We start from the raw sequence: 21,107 nt of genomic DNA, 5'->3' as shown, positions 1-21,107 counted from the left end.
ATTTAATAAAACCACATATTTACAATTGAAAAAGTCCTAGTTTGATACACTTTACTAAATAAAATTAAAGGTTAACTGTACAAGCAATTAAAACATGATATGTAGCAAGTGCTATCAGGGGTTTTCTATCAGCAAACTATTGAAAATAGTCAAAATCTGAGCAGTTAAAAAGTACCCTTTAAAGTGAACGTTTTTCCAGATGGGATTTCAATGACTGGTGGGGACACAGCATCCGACTGTGAAGTGCCAGCTGCACAGAGGTCCCAAACCTGAAGGCTCACATCCTGAAAATCAATGGCACGGGAAGCGGAGAGGGCAGGCTTCCAGGGGCTGCACTTCAATTTCTGCTTCCAGTTTTCCTAAACGAGAATGTCAAGCAGAGAAGCACAGCCCTGTGCTGTCCGGCAGCCCTCTGCGGAAAGGGGCGAAGTGACCCTAGATTGGGACTTAGAACTTCCCGGCCTCTGAAGTGGACACATCAAACCAGCAAGCGCTCGTGTGGTCCCTGGACAGGTCAGGAAAACCTCCTTCGAACTAAAGATGTGGAAGTATTCCAGATTGGCCTGGAATCCTGTTTAAAAAGGTAATGCATATATGGTGCTATCCCAAGAGATTTATGTCAAACTGTCTGACAATAATGTTGAGGGCTGGGGTCTGACTACACATGAAGTTGCACAAACGCATTCTCAATAACTTGCCCACGCCCCTTGCTGCATCGCTTTCTGTCACCACTTAAGGAACATCTTTATGTACAGTAAGAAAATATATACATCTTTCAAGAACAGAAAGCCCATGTCATGGAACACCACCAAGTACATCCGTGAGGAACGGCGTGACAGGGCTTGCGGCCCATTTTCCAGGCCGGGCTCAGCCTGGGTTATACTCAGCCGCACGAAGTCAGGGAACGGCTGTGTCTGGAAGGCTGCCGAGAGCTGGGTGGAGACAGAACACCTCCTCCAAGAGGTCAGGCAAGTCAGCGTTTAAAGGCTGAGGCAGACAGTGTATGCAAGATGCTCTGCAACCTCCCTGGAGAGTTCAGCCAGGAACACAAGGGAAAAAATAACACACGGAACAGAGCTGGGACGGAGGGCATGATGGCCACTGGCTCGGCACCCTGCTTTGTACCTGAAGTGTCATCGGCGGATATGGCAGATATAGAAAACCTATAAAAATAATGCCGTAGTTAGGCTCTACCCCAACCCGTGTCTCCCTGCCGCACGCTGCGCTCTCAGAGCCGAGGGTGCTCCCGACATCAGGAACCAGGTCAGCTGGGGGCACTCCCTGGGGGTGGGACAGATGGCTGAGAAGGGCTGCAGGGCGGCAGGTGCCCTTGAACCTGGCCTACTGAGCGCGCCAGAGACCAACATGCCAACGCGTTAGCATAGAACCAGTTTCCACGGACACTGGCCTGTCCTTTGGACTCTTCTGTGCCAAAACTGTTCATGTCTTTGAATTTGGATAACCAAAGTTCTCAATACAAAGTTCTCCAAATTAGTCAAGGAAAAGCTAGAACAAAAAAGTTGCTAACGAACTTGGGGAAAACCAGCTATGCGGGGGAAAGGCTGCCAGCACGGATACTGAGAATCCTGACACAAGATGTGTGGGCTGCTGGATGCGTGCTGTTAGCTCCTCAGTCCTTACGACCGTCCGTCTGTAAGTCAAACGCGTGAGGCGGGATCGCCGCACGCAGGACTGCGCCTGCCGTTTAGGGGACAAGGGGAGTGCGCTGGCAGAGCAAGGGAGCAGCCCCCGACCCCGCCGTGCTGCGCCGGCCTCCACAGGAGCCAGGAGGGTGCACGAGGGGGCAGGTCTGAACACCCTCTTGCCTCCCCTCTGGCTCAGAGAGGCCGCCGCCGTCCGTTTCCCACCAGCGTGAAGCCCGTCTCAACTGTCGCGGCGTTTCTGTGCGCAGCTCCTCCTGATCGGACTCCTCGCCGCCGCTGGACAAACGTGCGCGCAGCCTCTGGGACAGCAGGGCTCCCACTGCAACCTAAGCATGCACTGTCAGCCCTCCTGCTGGAATTTTGTCAAGGCAACGTGGTAGAAGGTCAACCTGAAGGTCAGATCGCGTCCCGGGGAGCCCACGCGCACTTGTCAGCGCCTGTCCTGGGAGAACCCATTTTCCTGTAATGTTATCTTTGGTAGTTGGGCTTTAAAAACATGACCTGCGGCCCTGGAAAGATTATCTCGGTAACTAAATCAGCAATCCCTTTCTGACGAAAATATGTAAATATGAGCCAATAACATCTCTGAGGTCTCCCAAATAACATTTCTCATGCACCCTGGCTATGAAAAATTGTAATGTACTTTCCAGTAGTTGACATAAAAGCATTACAATTTAATTAACTTTTGCTGAAATGAGGGGAGGGGATTCGCCACTGCCCTATTTTTAAACCATGCAGAATACGCAGCGGTTGGCCATGGCCATCATTCCACTGAGCTTCTTAAGGCTTAGCCTTGGTTTAATTCTTTTAAAAGTTTTTTTGTTTGTTTTGTTTTAAGGCCAACTCCAGCATTAGGAATCAAACATGAAAATAGCCCCTGTTCTTCGGAGCTGCCAGTGTGTCCGCCTGACACAACACAGGTGCCACTTGGAGAACTGCTTCAGTGCCGAGCGCAAGTCCACCTGCCGCCTCAGTGTCTGAGAGATGGGCTTCCTTTCTCCATCTCCCGGCTGTCCTTCTGCAAGGCGGTCAGTACCTGGGAATCACAGGAAGACATCGGTGGGTGATCTGCAATACACACTGAACACAGGTCCCGACAGCCTCCTGTCCCCTGCCACTTCTGCCTCCCCACCTGCCACTTCTCTGGTCCGTCTTCCACGCCTGCATCCAGATCCACCCTTCAGCATGGAAATCCGACCACGCCGTCACCGGGCTAACGTCTGCAACCACTTCCCACCAGCCAGCAGGTACCAATGTCAAGGCAGGGCTACAGGGCTCTGCTCCTTCCACAGTCTGGCTCCAGCCCTTCACACACAGCTGCCCCCGCTGCCCTGCCCCTCTCTCTCCACCAGCAAATGATGCATCCTTCGAAGGCCTAAGAGACATCAGCTCCTTGCACGGCTTCCTGGGAGTTCCCAAGGCAACTTAGCTCCTTCGACTGGGTGCTCAGCTCTTAGTTAACACCTTTGTTTTTAAAAACATTACATTCCACTGTGATTGCTTAATAACAGCCGTGACATAACAATAGGCCCCATTTATCCCATGCCCCCTCTAGCCAAGCAGGGCCTCACCAGCCACCTCCAGCATAGCAGCTGTTTAATCCACACAACACTCTAAGTCACCTGAACAACAGACACTCATACAAGTGACCTGCTAAAAGCCAGACAGCTCATATGGACTCAAACCCAGATCTGTCTGATTTCAAAACCAAGGGACTCTCTGTAGCACCTGTGCTAAATAAACTACTTGGGCCAGGCACTACGCCACTTTAATTGAATTACAAAGTACAAGGGGTAAAGCAGAAACATTTTATGTGGGTTTCAAATAAATTGCGCAGAAGGGCTAAGGTAGAAAAAAGTCCCCCTCTCTACCTCTAAGTAAATGACACTTTCAACTAAACATAAACATTTAACTGTTTTATAAAGCTCACCAGGATGTCAACCTTAAGCACAGTAGTTAAGCGAGACGTGCATAAACCACAATTCCCACGGGACCTGGAACGAAATACACTCACTGATGCCTCCCACCAGGCTAACTCCTATTACTGTCCCACTATTAGAGAATGTCCTACTATTTAATAACCTTTGACCTGGTTTTAACCAATAATTTTCACCTAAAATGCAAGGAGCAAAATGACAGCTCTGGATTCAGTCCTCCTCTCTGCGTGTCTCTGTGGGTACGCGGCTGAGGGTGGGGACAGAGCGAAGGAGCAGTGAAACACTGGGATGGCCAAAAAGTTCCTTCGGGTTTTTCCGTAATCTTACGGAAAAATACTAATACTAATTAAGGATTTCAAGATGTAGCCCCATATTTTCATTCTGCGTTGCCCATTTATTTCTTCATCAGAGAAAGGCTCTTCTTCCCTCTCGCCAGATCCCTGATAATTATATAGCCAGTCCTCCTCACACATGAGCTGAGTTGTTTTAACGGCTTTACTGAGATACAGTTCACATACCACACAATTCACCCATTAAAGTGCACAATCCAGTGGCTTTTAGTATATTCGTAGGTATGTGCAACCCTCGCCACAGTCAATTTTAGAACATTTTCATCACCCCATCCTCCAGCTCTCACAGCCCTGCCCCCCACCTCGCCCATTCCCTTGGCAACCACTCATCTACTTCCTGTCTCTACAGATTTCCCTTTCTGAAATTGCGTATGAGTGGAACCACATAGTATGTGGTCTTTAGTGTCTGGCTTTTTCACTTAACGTAATGTTTTGAAGGTGCATCCATGTTGTAGCAGGAGTCAGTACTTCATTCTTTTTTATAAACTGAACGTACTTATTTCAGAAATGCAACTCATGTCACACTAAGCACAAAATAGTGCCCACCCCGCCCTGTAAAACCAGGGGAGCATTTCACAGTATCACCCAAGGGCCCACTATAGCAGCTGTGCTCCTTCCCAAAAGACCCAGAAAGGAAGGAAGACCACCAGCCAGGACAGGGAGGTGAGGAAGGACCAGCCTGGGAGGCAGACCAAAGGGCCCAGGTGAGAGGGGAACCTCTCTCTGGTTAATAAATAAACAGGAACTAAATTGTACACTTTTAAAAAGGTGAATTTTATGGTATGTAAATTAATAAAGCTGCTATAAAAATAAAGAGGCTGCTAACTAAAATCAAAGAGAGAGAGTCTAATAACCTATGAAGTAATCTGGCCAAACATAAAAACTGACTGAGGGCTTCCCTGGTGGCGCAGTGGTTGAGAGTCCGCCTGCCGATGCAGGGGACACGGGTTCGTGCCCCGGTCCGGGAAGATCCCACATGCCGCGGAGTGGCTAGACCCGTGAGCCATGGCCGCTGAGCCTGCGCGTGTGGAGCCCGTGCCCCGCAACGGGAGCGGCCACAACAGTCAGAGGCCCGCGTACCGCAAACAAACAAAAAACTGACTGAGCCTTCAGATCTCTCAATTTACAGGAAATACAGAGTAGAAGGACCACGTTAAACACCACCACAGGGGACTTCCCTGGTGGTCCAGCGGTTAAGACTCTGCGCTTTCACCGTGGAGGCCACGGGTTCAATCCCTGATCGGGGAACTAAGATCCCATGTGCTGCGCTGCATGGCAGGCATGAATGAATGAATGAATGAATGACTTTTTAAAACACCACAGGGATAGAACCAGCAAAATCCAGATGGTGGGAACTGCTATTGGACAAATTACCTCGTTTCTTCAATAAATAAAGGGGGAAGGGAGAAGTGGAAAGGTGGGTAGCCTATGCATTAAAAAAAAAAGACTTAAGGGCTTCCCTGGTGGCGCAGTGGTTGAGAGTCCGCCTGCCGATGCAGGGGACGCGGGTTCGTGCCCCGGTCCGGGAAGATCCCACATGCCGAGGAGCGGCTGGGCCCGTGAGCCATGGCCGCTGAGCCTGCGCATCCGGAGCCTGCGCTCCACAATGGGAGAGGCCACAACAGTGAGAGGCCCACATCAGAGGAAAAAAAAAAAAAAAGACTTAAAAGACCTTTCAACCAACTGCAATGTGTAGACCTTAATTGGATCTTGATTTAAGCAAACTATAAAGCTACTGTTGACATCTGAAAACAGAAATCTGAAACTGACTGGATTGGGAGAGGCCACAACAGTGAGAGGCCCACATCAGAGGAAAAAAAAAAAAAAGACTTAAAAGACCTTTCAACCAACTGCAATGTGTAGACCTTAATTGGATCTTGATTTAAGCAAACTATAAAGCTACTGTTGACATTTGAAAACAGAAATCTGAAACTGACTGGATTTTTTTTTTTTTTTTGGCGGTACGCAGGCCTCTCACCGTTGTGGCCTCTCCCGTTGCGGGGCACAGGCTCCGCACGTGCAGGCTCAGCGGCCATGGCTCACGGGTCTGGCCGCTCCGTGGCATGTGGGATTCTCCCGGACCGGGGCACGAACCTGTGTCCCCTGCATCGGTAGGCGGACTCTCAACCACTGCGCCACCAGGGAAGGGGCTTCTGGATTCTGACAGGCACATGGGGGTTCGTTATTCTATTTTTGAATGTACTTTAAATCTTCTACTAATAAAAAAGATTAATCAGGAACAAGCATTGTATGGCATACTTGAGCAAGTACAAGCTTCCCAGAGGACCTGATGCTCAGGCAAACTGAGCATACGCAGGGTCAGGAACCAAGGTTTTATTGTTTCCCTTCCAGAATGATCAAGACTAGAACCAGACAACAAAAGCCAATCCCACAGGGAACAAAACCTAAGAGGGTGTCCAGAGAAGGAGAGAGGAACCTAGAAGAAGCAGGCCCAGGGTGGACGCACTCCCGTGCTATCATCTCAGCTGCTCTGCTAACAGCTGCTAGAGCCGGAGCAACATATCCCCACATCCAGGGAAGCCCTCCTCCCGCCCTCCCCCTCCTCCCCACACCCTCCCCCTCTCCCCTCCCCCTCCTCCCCCACCCTCCTCTGCCTCTGCAACTGCTGAGAACACACAGTTCACCTCTTTGGGCCTCTTCTGTTTATCGGTGAGATGGGGACAAGTTAGTTCCCTTTGTTTTCTGTCTCTGACATTTAAAAAAAGGGGGGAAGGCTTGTTTTACAAAATACTATCTCACACGCAGAGAGTACTGTGACGGCGAACCAGAAGTTCTGACCTCCCAGTGCCACTGCAGATGGGTGGGAAGGCTTTTATTCTCCAGCCCCTTCTTCTGGCAGAGACCCAGAGAGGACACGCCTGCCCAAGACCCCCCTGTGGCAGAGCCGAGCCTCAAGCCCAGGTCACCTCACTTCCAGCCCAAGAACTACTTCAGAGAGGGCTGTTTCCTCAAAGGGCACTCGGCATAACTCACTTCCTGAATCAGACTACTGAGCCATTGCTCCACGGAACAGAGAACAAAAGACCCGCTTACCTGAGCCCACTTCTTGTTTCGACTTTGCATCTGAACTGTAGCTATGGAAGCAAAAAGTTCCTCTGCAGGCAAGTCCTCGGGCAGCCGTGTTAGGAACTGGGCTATGTGAATGAAGTCCATCTTGGTCAGGATGTCCTCGAACAGCTTCAGGAGGCCCAGGGCCGTGCGGAACAGAAACTCCTCCCCGTCACGACAGAACACATCCCATACGCGACAGGCCAGATCCAGGGGCAAAGATTTGCTATATAAAGTAAAGATCCTGGAAGAGAAGTTTGAGTTTTTCACATTCTGGACGGCACAAAGAAAGAGCTCTGAATTCAGGTCGAATCCATTAAAATGCTCCCTGAGTTAGTCACTTCCATGCTTACACTGTAGGCGGGGAGGAGAAGCCTTAGGCCTGCATCCACTCGGAAGGTCAATTTAAACATTTCATAGAACAGCATTATCAGGGAGCTCCCCTGGTGGCGCAGGGGTTAAGACTCTGTGCTCCCAATGCAGGGGGCCTGGGTTCGACCCCTGGTCCGGGAACTAGATCCCACGTGTATGCCGCAACTAAGGAGCCCCTGAGCCACAACTAAGGGGCACCCCTGCCGCAACTAAGACCTGGCGCAACCAAATAAATTAAAAACAAAAAACAAAAAACAGCTTTATCAGCTTTCACAGAGAATCTCAAACACCATACAGTTTCTGAATTAGACATCAATTACTTCTACGTGCAACACATATTTACCGTGCACCTACTACGTGCTTATTACTCTGAGGTAAGTGCTAGATATAAGGTTAATAAGGCAGACAGAGCTTAGAGTCTGGTGGGGAGTAAAAACAGTAAACGGAAATGTATAATTCAGAGACTTCGCAGGTGGTCCAGACTCCACGCCTCCACTGCAGGGGGCACAGGTTCGACCCCTGGTCAGGGAACTAAGATCCTACGTGCCACGCAGTGTGGCCACAAAAAATACACACACACACACACACACACACACACACACTTCAGCATACACAAGTACCCATTACTTCTGAAGAGTACCATACACTTTTCTCCCAGTAGGGGTCAGCAAAGGAACAGAGTAAATTTTTCCAAATAAATCTGACAGTGGATTACAAGAAATTGATCTTATATTTAGCAATGCACACCATCAGATGAAAAAAAAATAAATGAAACACAGATATGTATTCCCTTAAAGCACTGTGATGATCACAATTCAAACAAACAAATACAGTCTTAGGTGAGCAAACAGGTCTAATCATCTCTACCCTGGACTTGGGCCTATGTCACAAAGCAAGGCGAGTCCAGGTTGAGATGCAGGCCAAGCTGGTTCTCTGTGAATCCGCCCTCCTCCCGCAGCTGGAGACGCAGCCCGGGTGCCGTCTCTGGGTGCCTCCTGACCCCCACCCGCTCCAGGCCCCGCTCTGCCCCCGTGCTTTGACCGCGAGCTGTCTGCTGCTGTCTTCCACACGGACACTGCCCAGGGGTAGGGACCCCACCCACTGCATCTCCATCCGCAGCATCTGGCGCAGCATCTGGCAATCTCTGCTGAGGAAGTGTGTCCACAGACTCCCGGTCCGCTTCAGGACGTCGCAGGCGTTAGCGGTTCTCACTGCCTTCTTCCCAGAACCAGTCGGCATCACAAGTGGGGACGTTCTCTAGCCCTCCTGGGAAATCACTTTTCCACAGGTTTCAGTATTTCTTTAGTGCCCATGCTGACTCGAGACCCACAGGCCCATGAAGGCCGCTGAGCTCAGGTGCTAGACTCAGACGGCGGGGCTGCCTTGGTCAGGAGGTAATGTCACCAGGCCTTTAACAGCAGGACTCTCACTCTCCTACAACAGATCCTACCAGAAACATTACACCGGGACTTCCCTGCTGGTCCAGCGGTAAAGAATCCTCCTTATAATGCAGGGGACGCGGGTTCGATCCCTGGTCAGGGAACTAAGATCTCACGTGCTGTGGGTCAACTAAGCCCACGTGCGGCAACTACTGAGCCCGCGCGCCTCAACAAGAGCCCGCGAGCCGCAACTAAGACCCGACGGGGCCAAAAGTAATGAATAAGGTAAATAAATAAATAAATAAATCTTAAAAAGAAATGTCACCCCATGCTGGCAGACCTGCTCACAGGTTTCACAGGCGCGGGCCTTCTATCTGCCGCGAGCTCCAGGGTGCACTCTACTCTGCCTCTCTCCCCCTGGCAGGATGCTCTGCGGAGGAGTACTCACACAGCATGCTAACTGAGACCCAGTAACCTTCAGGGCTACCCCCGTCAGTGCTTTACAAGGTTCACGAAAGGCATAATAATTTAGATTTCAACTCAGATGATGGAAGAGGAAGACGGATGTCAGAGAAAAACCACCCCAGCTCCGCCACCAGTAACAGAAGCCGACCCTGAACCCATGCCCTGATGTCCACAGTGGGCCACGCGCCCTCAGGCAACATGCTGAGGAGGACAACCTACCTTTAAAAGGTGCAACAAACCTTCCGCCCGAGGGTCTTACTGTCTCAAAAAACAGAAAACCATCTCAATACTCAGTCTCGAAAACACAGTTCAAGGGACAGCCAAGAGATCTTTGTTTCGCCTCTCAGTCTGAACGTTCTCAATTCTATCTAGAAGACATTTTATTTTTAAAAAATGAAAAAGAACTGACCTAACCCCCAGTACTACTTACATGCCAATTCATCAGTGGAAACCAAACCTCTACAGCTTCAAAGCAGAGTCTTAAGCAAAAAAAGATGGGAAAATTGAGTAGCTATAGGCAAAGAGGGAGAAAAACAACAAAAGAAATTTCTCAAACATAATATTCTTGAGTTCAGATTTGCGTGTGGGTCTTCATAAACTACTTCAGATATATTTTGAACTTTACAAAATTAAGCCAACATCCAAATGACGAAGAATGCCACATTCATCTGGGACACAGTAAGTTCCATACAAGTGTTATTTATTATTACATTTTTTAAAAATGTATACCAAAAATGATATATATTAAACACATTAGAAGTACTGTCTATAGGGAATGGAGGGGGGATGGCATAAAAAGGAATAACGACAGACAAGCAAGAGTAGCCTTTCATGAAATAGTGACACTAGTTTACCATGAACTCAGAAGTATGATTAATTTAATCCTCTTCAATTTACATTTTTTTTAAAACTTCACAAGAATTTACCAATCAAGCTGTTATCAACCATTTGCTTTACTGAGTTGGCAAATACGGATTATTTGCAGGTAGCATTTGTGGTAAGTCAACGGTTCAAAGTTCAAAAAACTCAACCTGAACTTAGGATGAACTTAAGATATAAAAACTGGACTTCCCTGGTGGCACACAATCCGCCTGCCAATGCAGGGGACAAGGGTTCAAGCCCTGGTCCGGGAAGATCCCACGTGCCGCGGAGCAACCAAGCCCGTGCGCCACAACTACTGAGACTGTGCTCTAGAACCTGCGAGCCACAACTACTGCAGCCCGCGCACCTAAAGCCCGTGCTCCGCAAAAGAGAAGCCACCACAATGAGAAGCCCACGCACCGCAACAAAGAGTAGCCCTTGCTCGCCACAACTAGAGAAAGTCCACACACAGCAACGAAGACCCAACACAGCCAAATAAATAAATAAGATATAAAAACTACAGCCAAGCCCAGGCCACCCCAAAAAGACCAAAAAAAAAAAGGGAACGCCACCCTTAATGCTTGTGGTGCCCATGTGCTGGACCCTGCCAAGCTTCCTAGGCACTCCCATTACCCCATGAGGTAACCTCTGAGATCTGAGCCCTGCTGGTTCTCATCAGGTCAGTCCATTCCTCATAAATATTTTTCAAAGCCTGCTCTATGCCAGTCCCTGTTCTTTGTGCTGAGGCTATACAGCATAGAACAAAACAGACAAGTTCCCCTGCCCTCAGGGGTGGAAAGGATATGCACAGAATGTCAGATGTTGATTTAAATCAAAGCAGGGGTGGGAGATAGGGACTGCCAGTTTGGGTGTGTAAACAGGACAGTCAAGGAGAGTGCATCACTGAAAAGTGACACTTCCACAAAGCCCCGGAAGAGGAAGCGGCAAGGCAGGAGAAAGGGTCAGCGAAGTACTCAGACAGAGGAAGCTGTGAGTTCACGAGCTCTGAGGCAGGAGCAAACCCAGCACATCCAAGAAGAGCAAGGAGGCCACTGGGCTGAAGCCAAAAACAGCCAAGGGGAGAAACGAGGACGCGTGTGGGGCCCAGGGGCCCAGCACACAGGACCTTACAGGCTGTTACAGGCCTGCAGGTTTTATTCTATGAGTGGAGCATCTGACCAGGGGAGGGGCCTGTCCCCTGTGCTGAGAAGCACCTGCAGGGGAACGCAGGCTTCACTGGGCGACCACTGAACCCATCAGGCAGGTCAGCACAGCACGGCAGCAGTGGAGGTGGCCTGACGCAGAGAGACTGTGGACAGACTCTGTGATGGATGTGTCCCACGGGAAATGCAATGGAGGGGTCTAAGATGCAATTCAAAGGATGGAGTTCTCGTTTAAGGAGATGTGGGATCGCTGGTTTTGGACAGGAAGGTCAAGAGTTGAGTTTGAGGCATGTTAAGTTGGTAAGCCAGACATCCAAGCGGATAAATGAATTAATCTGGAGTTCAGAGGGCTCCGGGCCGGCGACAGTTTGTGTACAGATGGTATCAGATAAAGGAAGTATTCTAGAATCAGAGAGTGAAGAATGTCAAATGCTGCTGAAAAGTCAAAGAAGACTGAGAACTGATCACCAAGCACATACTTCATGCAGAAAAGTATGAACTGTGCCGTACATTGTATCATTTACTATTTTTAATGTACTGAAATGGAATTATTAAGGCCTTGAATGTACTATATCTTAAATAAAATGTGCCTTTCAAAGAAAAACATTTAAAAACTTCCCCGTGGCAAACGTCTACTCATCCACAGCTCAGCCTAGGTGACCCTCTCTGGGAAGGCTGCTTCCTGGCCCCGGGCTAGGCTGGGTCTCTCCCTTAGATGTTCACACACTGCACCTCACACAGCCCTTTCATAACGTTCATGGAATGGGGCTGGACCTCCCACCCCAGCTACCTTCCGCCCTCTGAGCCTCACAGGCTCTGGCAGGCCTTCCAGCAGTCAGCTGCCAGCCCCTGGGATCCAGCCCGGGCCGCCTCCTGCTGGACACCCAGAGTCCAGGGTCACTGCCTCCCGGGCTCCTGCGCTGGACGGCCAGCCTCTGAGCGGGGAGGTTGTTCTCCTCCCCCTCCCCTTCAGGCAGGGCCGCTCGGATGTGCTCCAGCGTCCTCAGGCTCCCTCCCTCTCCTCCCATCTCCCCTTTCACTGGAAAACCGTTCATTACCAGCAGCTTTCAAATGCTTGACTGTATTCTAAACCACATTTAGACTCAAAACCAGCTGTGAATAGGACACTGCAACAATGCTCTCCTGGTTTACTCTCAGAAGAGTGGTTAATCAGACTCCATTCCTGCGGGTCAGGAGCCACTCAGCTCCCGTGGGGCTGAGGTGGGGCGCCCCAGCCCCCAGCCCCGGAACACGAGGGCTGCTGTGTGCACAGGGCCCTCCCCGCCTGCAGTCCTGCAAGTCTGCTCCCCAAGGTGGACTCTGGGCTTCCTCCTGCTCCAGCCAGGATGCGTGTGGAAGAAACAGGGGGGGTCGGTGAAAGCCCCACGCCTTCCCGGGACTGCTGGTGCTGTCCTCCCATGGAGGAAGAGAGAATTCAAGGATTTCTCCCCCAAGACGTTTGCTTTTCTCCCCTGGACCACTGCACATTACTGCACTGTATATGAAAGATGATAGTTTCAGGTACCGATTCAACTAATGCAAAAAAATGTCTTTTTATATTGCTAAACTAACGAAGTGGCTATAGGCTCATAACAGACAACAAACACAAATTGTGTGTATCTAGTTCCCCCTTAACGTATGTAAGAGGAACAGTTTCTTCCCTGTCAAGCCTTCATAATTTCCAGAAAACATTCTTATCTGGCGATGCCTAATCTAACTGCTTGCCTGCAAACAGGGAGCACAGTCAGGGAAGGGAGATGGGGAGGGAGTCCACCACTTCCAAAGCCGGGCATGGAGGCAAAGCTCCTTCTCAGAAACCGGGGTGGGAGAACGGACACCCACCCTGTCTGCTTCTCACAGGCCCTGGCTGCGAGTAAAACAGAGCCGCCAGGAAGCACATACTTCCCGGGGCTGGGCGCTGCTTTATAAGCTCCTACCTGGATTATCCAGTTTACTCCTTGAGGAAGTACAACAATCATCTCCATTTTACAGGTGAAGAAACCACAAATAAAGGGAGGCTGTAGGAACACAGACTGAGCCTGAGGTAAAAGGGCAAAGGTCACCTAGCAGTCTCCCTCATGGAGAAGCCACCATCAGAGACGTGGACCTTCATGGCCTGACATCACCGATTTCCAGCTGTGCCCACATTTTCCCATCCTGACCAGTCCCTAACAACGAGCCTTTGTCCCCAGAGCTGGCTTAGGAAGTGGCCCTGAACCCCACTCCCAAGGCCACCATGGTGCCCCCAGTGCTCTAGAAACTCAGACAAGCAAGGAAGACGCTGCTAGATAACTACCTAGCCTCCTTAGATTTTGTGAGGATTAAATAAAACAACATTAAACACCCAACGCAGAGCTGCATTCATTAAAAAATTGAAGGCAGGTGTATGTGTGTCGGTTCAAACTTAATTAATAAGCCCAACCCCTGCCCCAATCCTGGAGGCCATCAGCCGGATCCACCTCTGAGCCCCCAGAGCACCCTCCAACTTGGGCCCAAAGGTGTTCTCACCTTAGGTGCCAGCACCAAGCAGCAGGTAAATAATGTGACCCCCTGCATTAGCACCTAGGCTCCATCTCAGCCAGGCGGCGGTACGCTGGTGACCACAGGCTGTGCGGGCCCTTCCTGAGAGCAGCTTTCCCACCTGCGGGCTTGGAACCCTCCTCCAGCCCCCCACATGCACTGAGGCCCCCGCGTGGGCCAGATGCTACTCCGGATGCCGGGAGCTCAGCAAGACAACCCCACCCTGGAGGAGTTCTCAGGCAGACCCGGAAGTTAGAAGCTAATGGTGAGGGGCTTCCCTGGTGGCGCAGTGGTTAAGAATCCACCTGCCAATGCAGGGGACACGAGTTCGAGCCCTGGGCCGGGAAGACCCCACATGCCGCAGAGCAACTAAGCCCATGCGCCACAACTACTGAGCCTGTGTGCCACTACTGAAGCCCGCATGCCACAACTACTGAAGCCCGCACACCTAGAGCCCGTGCTCCGCAACGAGAGAAGCCACCGCAATGAGAAGCCTGCGCACCGCAGCAAAGAGTAGCCCCCGCTCGCCGCAACTAGAGAAAGCCTGTGCGCAACAACGAAGACCCAACGCAGCCAAAAATAAAATGAATAAATTAATTTAAAAATAAATAAAAGCTAATGGTGAAATGTATACAAGATGCGATGGAAACTAAAATCTTCCGATGGTAATTTCACCTTGAACCTGCCTTTAAGGTAGAGACTGAGTGTAATGACAGGATCTCCAAGTATCGCCAAACGTCATTCAAGAAACATTAATCAGGACAGAGAAAGTTCTGCTTGACTCTTTCATTAATTCAGGATTATATATTACAAAACCTACTCACACCTCCAAATAATTCTGCCGTTTGACAGCAGTGGGAAATGTTTTGGTAAGTTAAATGACCACATGTCAGTCCTCTGCCTGAACACTGAAAACTCTATAGGAAGATGCGAACAGCGGGCGAGACCCTGTTGCGACCCTCCCGTCTCCGTGTGAGCAAAGAAGAGCAACAAGCACACTAAGTAAGACCCCTTGCCAAGAAGGCGGCATCGGCAAGTGAATCTAAGTCTCAGCTGTGAAGTCTCTGGAACACTGGGCAGACGGCAGCCCCCAGTCCACGTGGGGAGGCTAGCACCCGAGTGAGCCTCGGGCTGGACTCCACGGATTTTAAACTCAGGAAGGGCCCCTCAGGAACAGATGCGTTCTTGGCTCTAGGACTCTGAGCCCAGCACGGGGCCAGGCACTAGGCACACAGAGGGGACTGACAAAGCTCAGTCTGTTACCGGAGCAGCTCTCAGTGGATCGGTGCCGTGATGGACAGAAGCATCAACTGCTGGGGTGGAGGGGAGAGAAGAGAGGATTCTGGCAGAGTAACTCTCAAAGTGGGCAAGACAATGTCCTATAACGCTACAATGTTATAATCCAGGGGGTGGAGAAACTGTCCTGGGAGTGAAGAAGGACAATTCCTAGATGGCTTCTGGTGGGAAGACGGCAGGGCAGGAAAGGAGATTTTGTCATCTAATCTGAGCACCTGCCCAGCTCACCCAGGACACTCGGCGGCCAAACCACAGGGGCTCCACAACCCTCCGACACGGACGAGGGAGTCAGCTACCGGCACCCTCTGCAGACCACACACGCAGTGCAGCTCCACCAGGCGCGTGCAACTCAGGCAGGCCCTGATGTCAGGGGTGTAGACGTGGCTTTGGGAAAGTGATGTGAGGTAGCAGAAGAAGCAAAAGCTCTGGAGAGAGACCGATCTGGACCACTCACTACGGGTGTGACACCGGGTAAGGGGCCTCAGTGGCTTCCTCTGTGCTAAGCCGGACCTGCTCCACATGCTGTGAAGGTGAAACAAAGCAATGAACGTCTCTGAAACGCCAGCTTCTAGGACAGGTCCTGAGCGACACCTGCTCTTTCCCCGGGCCTCCTTCCCATTGCCTTCCCTGTTTCTGATCTGAGCTTTTACCAAGAGCCTGAATCACGGCAGACCATCTATAAATGTGGACTGCAAGGAATAAATCATGAATGCATTCAACTTAAATAGTTACTAAGGCCTGCGCTAGGACTGCAGATACAGGCAATGTTTTACTTGGTCCTAATTCTAGAAAGCAGTCAAGCACTTCACCAAGAATAAGCCAACACCAGCAGAGGCCTAGGCATCAAAGCACAGCGGGCGGCATCCACGAGGCACCAGGCACCGACCGCGTCCCATCACGAAGGTCTCAGGATCAGGAGAGGAATCCCTGGAGCTCCCTCTCGTTCAGACACCCAGCGCTGCGCTCCACGTTCACTGCCCACGTGTCTGACGCACACTGTACACCCTCTCATCAGGGTGCTGATGCGTCTTTGGAGCCTCAGCTCTGGCACCCACCTCGTGGGTTACGCTGCCTTGTAACTAAAGCCCTTAGAGAGGACTCTGGGGAAGCGCACAGGCTCTGGAGCAGGCGGCTTGTGCCGAACACCAGCGGTGCCGTCCAGCTAGCTGTATGACCTTGGGCAGGTCACTCTGCCTCTCCGGGCCTCAATTTCCTCAGGCGTAAAACAGAGGTGTTACAATGCACTCCAAGGGCTTGTTCTAAGGGCTAAATGAGATCATGTGAGAAGCACTGGAGTCAATCAGTGCGAGTCCCCTTGGCCTCTGCCCCCACTGGATTATAGCCGTCTTCGGCCCAGAACAAAAACAGGTAAGCGCTCTCCAGAACAGCGCTCCACCCTGCCCGGCGTGACCACCACTCACCTCTTGCACTGTGACACCATCAGAGCGGATCGGCACCAGCTCTTTTTTTTGAACAAACACAACAGGAAATTTCAGAGCGCTCTGCACAGAGTAAAGGCTAGGTAGGTACTGTTTCAAAACACCTGTCTCAGTCATATATATATAAAATTACCTTGCTGCACACATGGCCACACACCAGGTCACAACAGAAAGTTTATTTCCTTTTGCAAGTCAGGGTGAAAAAAGTTTGAAAGACACTATTCCAGGACAGTGTTTCCAAACCTCCCTTTAACCTGGAATCCTAAGAATCTAACTTGGGGGCCTAAAACAGATAAGGTAGAAGCTGAAGACTCTGGTCCCATGTGATCCTCTCCTAACACCCTCCCCGAGGGGTCACGGGCCCCGGGCCTGGGAATCTGTGAGGCCAGGGTTCATAGTCAAATTACAGCACAGGTGCACCAACAGGGGTGCAGAGGCACAGCCTACGCAAAAGTTGACTGTTCATGGTGTAGAGAAATCATCTGTTGGTTAAATTAAGGTGGTCTTTTAGGCAGGCCCCAAACACTCCCACCCGGCACAGCCAGACATGTGAGCCCAGCACCCCAGCAGTGGCCACTTCATGGCCTGATGTCTATACTATTCTGTAGTGACGCCAGCACTTGTGGCCTCAGCTACAAGCTCTGACCTCCAAACTCTTGCTCCCAGCAAGAATTCAGCGGAATCAGAACAGTCTCAGGGTTTAGAACAGAAGCAATGAAACGCCAAGAGTCCCAAAGGCTCATTCCCATGGGTGCAGACAAATCAGCTTTATTTAAGGGACTGAGCCTCGTTTCAGATGACATTCGGACTTTACCTTCTAGAAGTAAGCCTTTTGTCTCCTGAAAAAAGTGAGCAAAAAAAAAAAAAAAAAAAAAAAGTCAAACCAGCTACACGTTCCCAGCAGTTTTAGATTCACTGCGCAAATTAGTGCTGGAACCCAAACGGGCCTTTCAGTCGAAGTACATCTTTCCTTCTGCAAAGCCCCTCTGCACGGCGGGGCAGGGGGATGTAGGGTGACCACCTTACGAGGCCCTGAAAGGCTAACCATCTGGGTAGACAGATGAGGAAACAGGCTCAGAGAGCCTCCATGGCCCTCGCTCAGGCCACAGTTAAGTAACGAGAGAGGCCGGGGGTCGGGCGGGCCTGCAGGATTCCGGAGCTAACACTCCTCCCGCAGCGGGGGCCTGAGGCACCGCTCCCTCTGGGCCCCCAGCTACCGCCAGCCTTCTCAACTGGCCCTCTGTGGGTGACATCCCAGCCTTTCCCCAGGCCACCACAACCACTGCGTGAGAAGACCTGCCGGTCTACCGCTCCACCCCAGAACTCTGGAAGCCTGTAAGTATATTCCGATGTCCGACAGGTCCCCTAAAGCTGCCGTGTCGCTGCATCCGGCCCCTCCGTGCTCTGATCTCGGCTGGTCCCGCAGCACTTGCCCTGGGACCACAGCCTGCCCTCGCGGGCGGCCTCTCCCTCACCACTCACCACCCACTTCTGCAGCCTCCGCTCAGGCCCTGCTCTTTCTTTCTCCCTTCGTCTGTCCCCGCCTCCAGGCTCCCCCGCCTCCCCTAACCTAGAACTCGCTTCCAACAGAACGCACCTCCAGCCTCACCCCAAGCGAAGGCCTTCCACGGCTCCCTCTGGCCCCGTAATCCGGCCCGAGCTCCTCAGCTTGGCATCCACGACGCACCCGGCCCGGCCTGCCGAGCTTTCGCCTGCCATTCTCTGCCCTGTACTTTGGGCGCCCACGTCACCACACCAACTGCTGCAGCCCTGGTGATGCTGCAGCACCGCGTGCTCACGTCACGTCTTGCTCAAACTCCCGTGTTGCCTCGCGTCCCCTGACCCCTCGACCTGTCTCCAGGCCTCGGTCCTCCCCTCGTTCCAGAGACAACACTCATCACATGCTGCGCAGCCTCGCTGTGCACGGACAGGCTCTCCCCCCGGACAGAAGCTCCGGACAGGCAAGCGCCTGCCTGTCTCCGATCCCAGCGGAGAGCCCGCACAGACCTGGTGCTCAGGGACGTCTCGCGGAAGGAATGGGTCAACGGCACCTTGGAAACCGAGAGTCCAAGACACCCTTCTCCCCTGGAGGGAGTTCAGGAGGACCAGTCAGAGTCACAGGCAGTACTCAAGAGAGCGACAGAGCTGAGCAGGTGACCGGCAGCACGGGGCTGAGGACACAGGGCGGGTCATGCTCAGGGCGGCTGGGGAGACCGTAAGGCAGGACGCGGGGCTCAGCTGAGCCCTGAGAGAAGCTGGCAGTGAGGGAGGAATGAAAAATGGGGGCACGGAGATGAGAAAACACTCTGAAAACACATAAAAATGCAGTCTTACCAATCGATTAGGTAGATGTCTGGAGTTAAGTTGTTTTTCTTGAAATGAGCAAATAATTTCGGCAAATTTTCTTCAAAGAATACCTCAAATGCAGCAAAATAAGTCAACATCTAGGGAGACAATGTGAAATACACTAATAAACTCATTATCAGCACAAGTTTCCAATCTACCAAAAAGAGTCAATATACTTACACCTTTAGAATCTAACAGTCATCGTCGTACGTAAATTCTCACACACGTTATCGGCAACCCGAAACTAGGCACTACACCGGCGATTTCTAAATAAGCTCACTCTCTGACCTCATATAACGTTACCGACTACACCTTGTTATTTCTTCCATTTGTAGGTAACTGAACCCAGAGCAGTTACGCAGCTTGCCTAACGAGATCACATCACCAGCGTGTGGCAAGGCAGGGCCCTGAACCCATGCCTGTCCCGCAGGCTAGACTGACTCCTGATGCGCTCAGTCTTTTCTAAGAACCAGGAACGAATTAACTGTCGAAAATGATCTCAAGAAACAGGCCTGCCTCCCTGCCGACCCACAGCATCTCCAGAGCATGTAATGCTAATACTGAGGCAGGGCAACAGCGCTCTGGCTCAAAAGTGCAGCTCTTTGGAGGCACTGAGGGAGAAAACGCTGAAGGGAAAGGAAGCGGCCACAGCCTGTTTTATGAGCACATGCTTTTCAACTTCTTACAGGGTTTGCAGGAAAACGAAACACACAGAGCAGCGGTGCGGTGCTGAAACAGAAAGAACAGCTACAAGTGGGTGGGAGCGATACGAATCTGAGAGGCTGGATGCACGTGGGCAGATGGCAACTCCCGCATGTTGTCTGCACACCTCAATGAAGGCATGTACGGTAAACCAGGGGTTCCCAACTGGGGGGAACCTGCCTCCTGGAGGACATTTGACTGTGCCTCGGGACACTTCTGGTTGCTCCATCTAGAAGGGGGGTGCTGCTGCCTCTGGTGGGTAGAGGCCAAGGATGCTGCTAAACAGCCTTGATGCACGGGACAGCCTCCACCACGGCTATCTGGCCCCAAGTGTCCACGGCGCTGCTGCAAAGAAACCCTGCTGGAAACGCAGGTCCCACTCGACGTGATGATTCTGTGATTTTTCCTTAATAATACAAGCTATAATTTTTAAGCACAGTTTTTATCATGTATTTCCAAAGAGGAAGGTGGGGTCTTATCTTCAAAATGAGGAGGTATTTAGATTTTTCCTGACTATGAAAGTAGTATCTGTAAAATGCTCACCGTGGAAAACTTATGAAGTACAGAAATGAATAAAGACCATCCGTAAACACTATTACTATTGTGGTATATTTCCTTTTATCGTTAAATATGGTAGCTATTATGGAATACGTTCTGTTTTACATGCTTTTGAAAAAATTAGCATTTTATCTTAAATATTTCTCCAACACAATTCTGTGCAATCGGTACTGCGCGGGATATGTTTCCAGATTTTAAGGAACCATTCTGCATTCCCTTAAATCCCCATTTTTAAATGTTTTCATTTTTTACAATGAAAACTAATTTTAAATTTTATTGAATAATTACAAACAACCGTGTAATAATAACCACGTTTATGCAGAGTGCCTTGCCCACACTTGAATTTTCTTAGAACCGATTCTTACGAGCAGAATTATATACCAATGCCATTTACTGCTACTGACATCTAACACCAAACTGTCTTCTAGAAGGACTCTGCCGATTTACATTTCCCTTCACAGCCAGCATTCAGCAGCAGCTTTAAAACACTTCTTAAAAAAAAAAAAAATGTATGTACGGCCTGAGCAAGAAATACTCAGGAGTCCTTAAGGTATTAAGGAGAAAAATTGCCTAGCTGATCTAAGCTGTTAGATCGCTTTGGTCCTAAAGTACTGACGATAAATTAATTATCAGTGACCGATCAGCAAATGATCAGCAAACCAAGACAACGTTAATTAAAAAGCTGATGATTTGCTGAACTGGTGACTCCTCGTCTGGCCTACGGGAAGCAGAAAGGGTTCCGATGCCGGCCGGTCGCGGACCAGCTACGTGCCTCGAAGGAACCCAGTCACTCCCGAGCCTCGCTTCCTCACCGCGCCAGGAGCAGGTGGGGCCTCCCCAGGGCAAGGACTGCCAACTGCTTCCTGAACACGCCGCCGCCCACGGAGACGCTGCTCTCGAACGCGTCTCCCCTCCTGCGTACCAGCCCACCACGTGAAGCCGAGCCCCGCGTGGCAGTGGGCGGCCACAGGGCCCCACTACGCGAC

General features: G+C 50.8%; 1 protein-coding gene across 1 annotated transcript in view; it reads right to left on the bottom strand.

Moving 5' to 3' along the window:
* The window catches only part of LOC102981024 (TBC1 domain family member 14), a 93,711-nt gene continuing 72,604 nt past the window's right edge, over window positions 1-21,107 (bottom strand). The window contains exons 12-14 of the mRNA XM_024119512.3: window positions 18,850-18,959; window positions 7,006-7,264; window positions 1-2,700 (exon numbers count right to left, since the gene is read on the bottom strand). Of these exons, the coding sequence (XP_023975280.1) occupies window positions 2,635-2,700; window positions 7,006-7,264; window positions 18,850-18,959 (435 nt within the window). The 3' untranslated portion in view covers window positions 1-2,634. The remainder of the gene's footprint in view (window positions 2,701-7,005; window positions 7,265-18,849; window positions 18,960-21,107) is intronic.

The sequence above is a fragment of the Physeter macrocephalus genome, chromosome 7, assembly GCF_002837175.3.
Source record: "Physeter macrocephalus isolate SW-GA chromosome 7, ASM283717v5, whole genome shotgun sequence".
Taxonomy (NCBI): Eukaryota; Metazoa; Chordata; class Mammalia; order Artiodactyla; family Physeteridae; genus Physeter; species Physeter macrocephalus.
The sequence above is the reverse complement of the archived record's forward strand: the minus strand, read 5'-3'. Positions and strand labels throughout refer to the sequence as shown.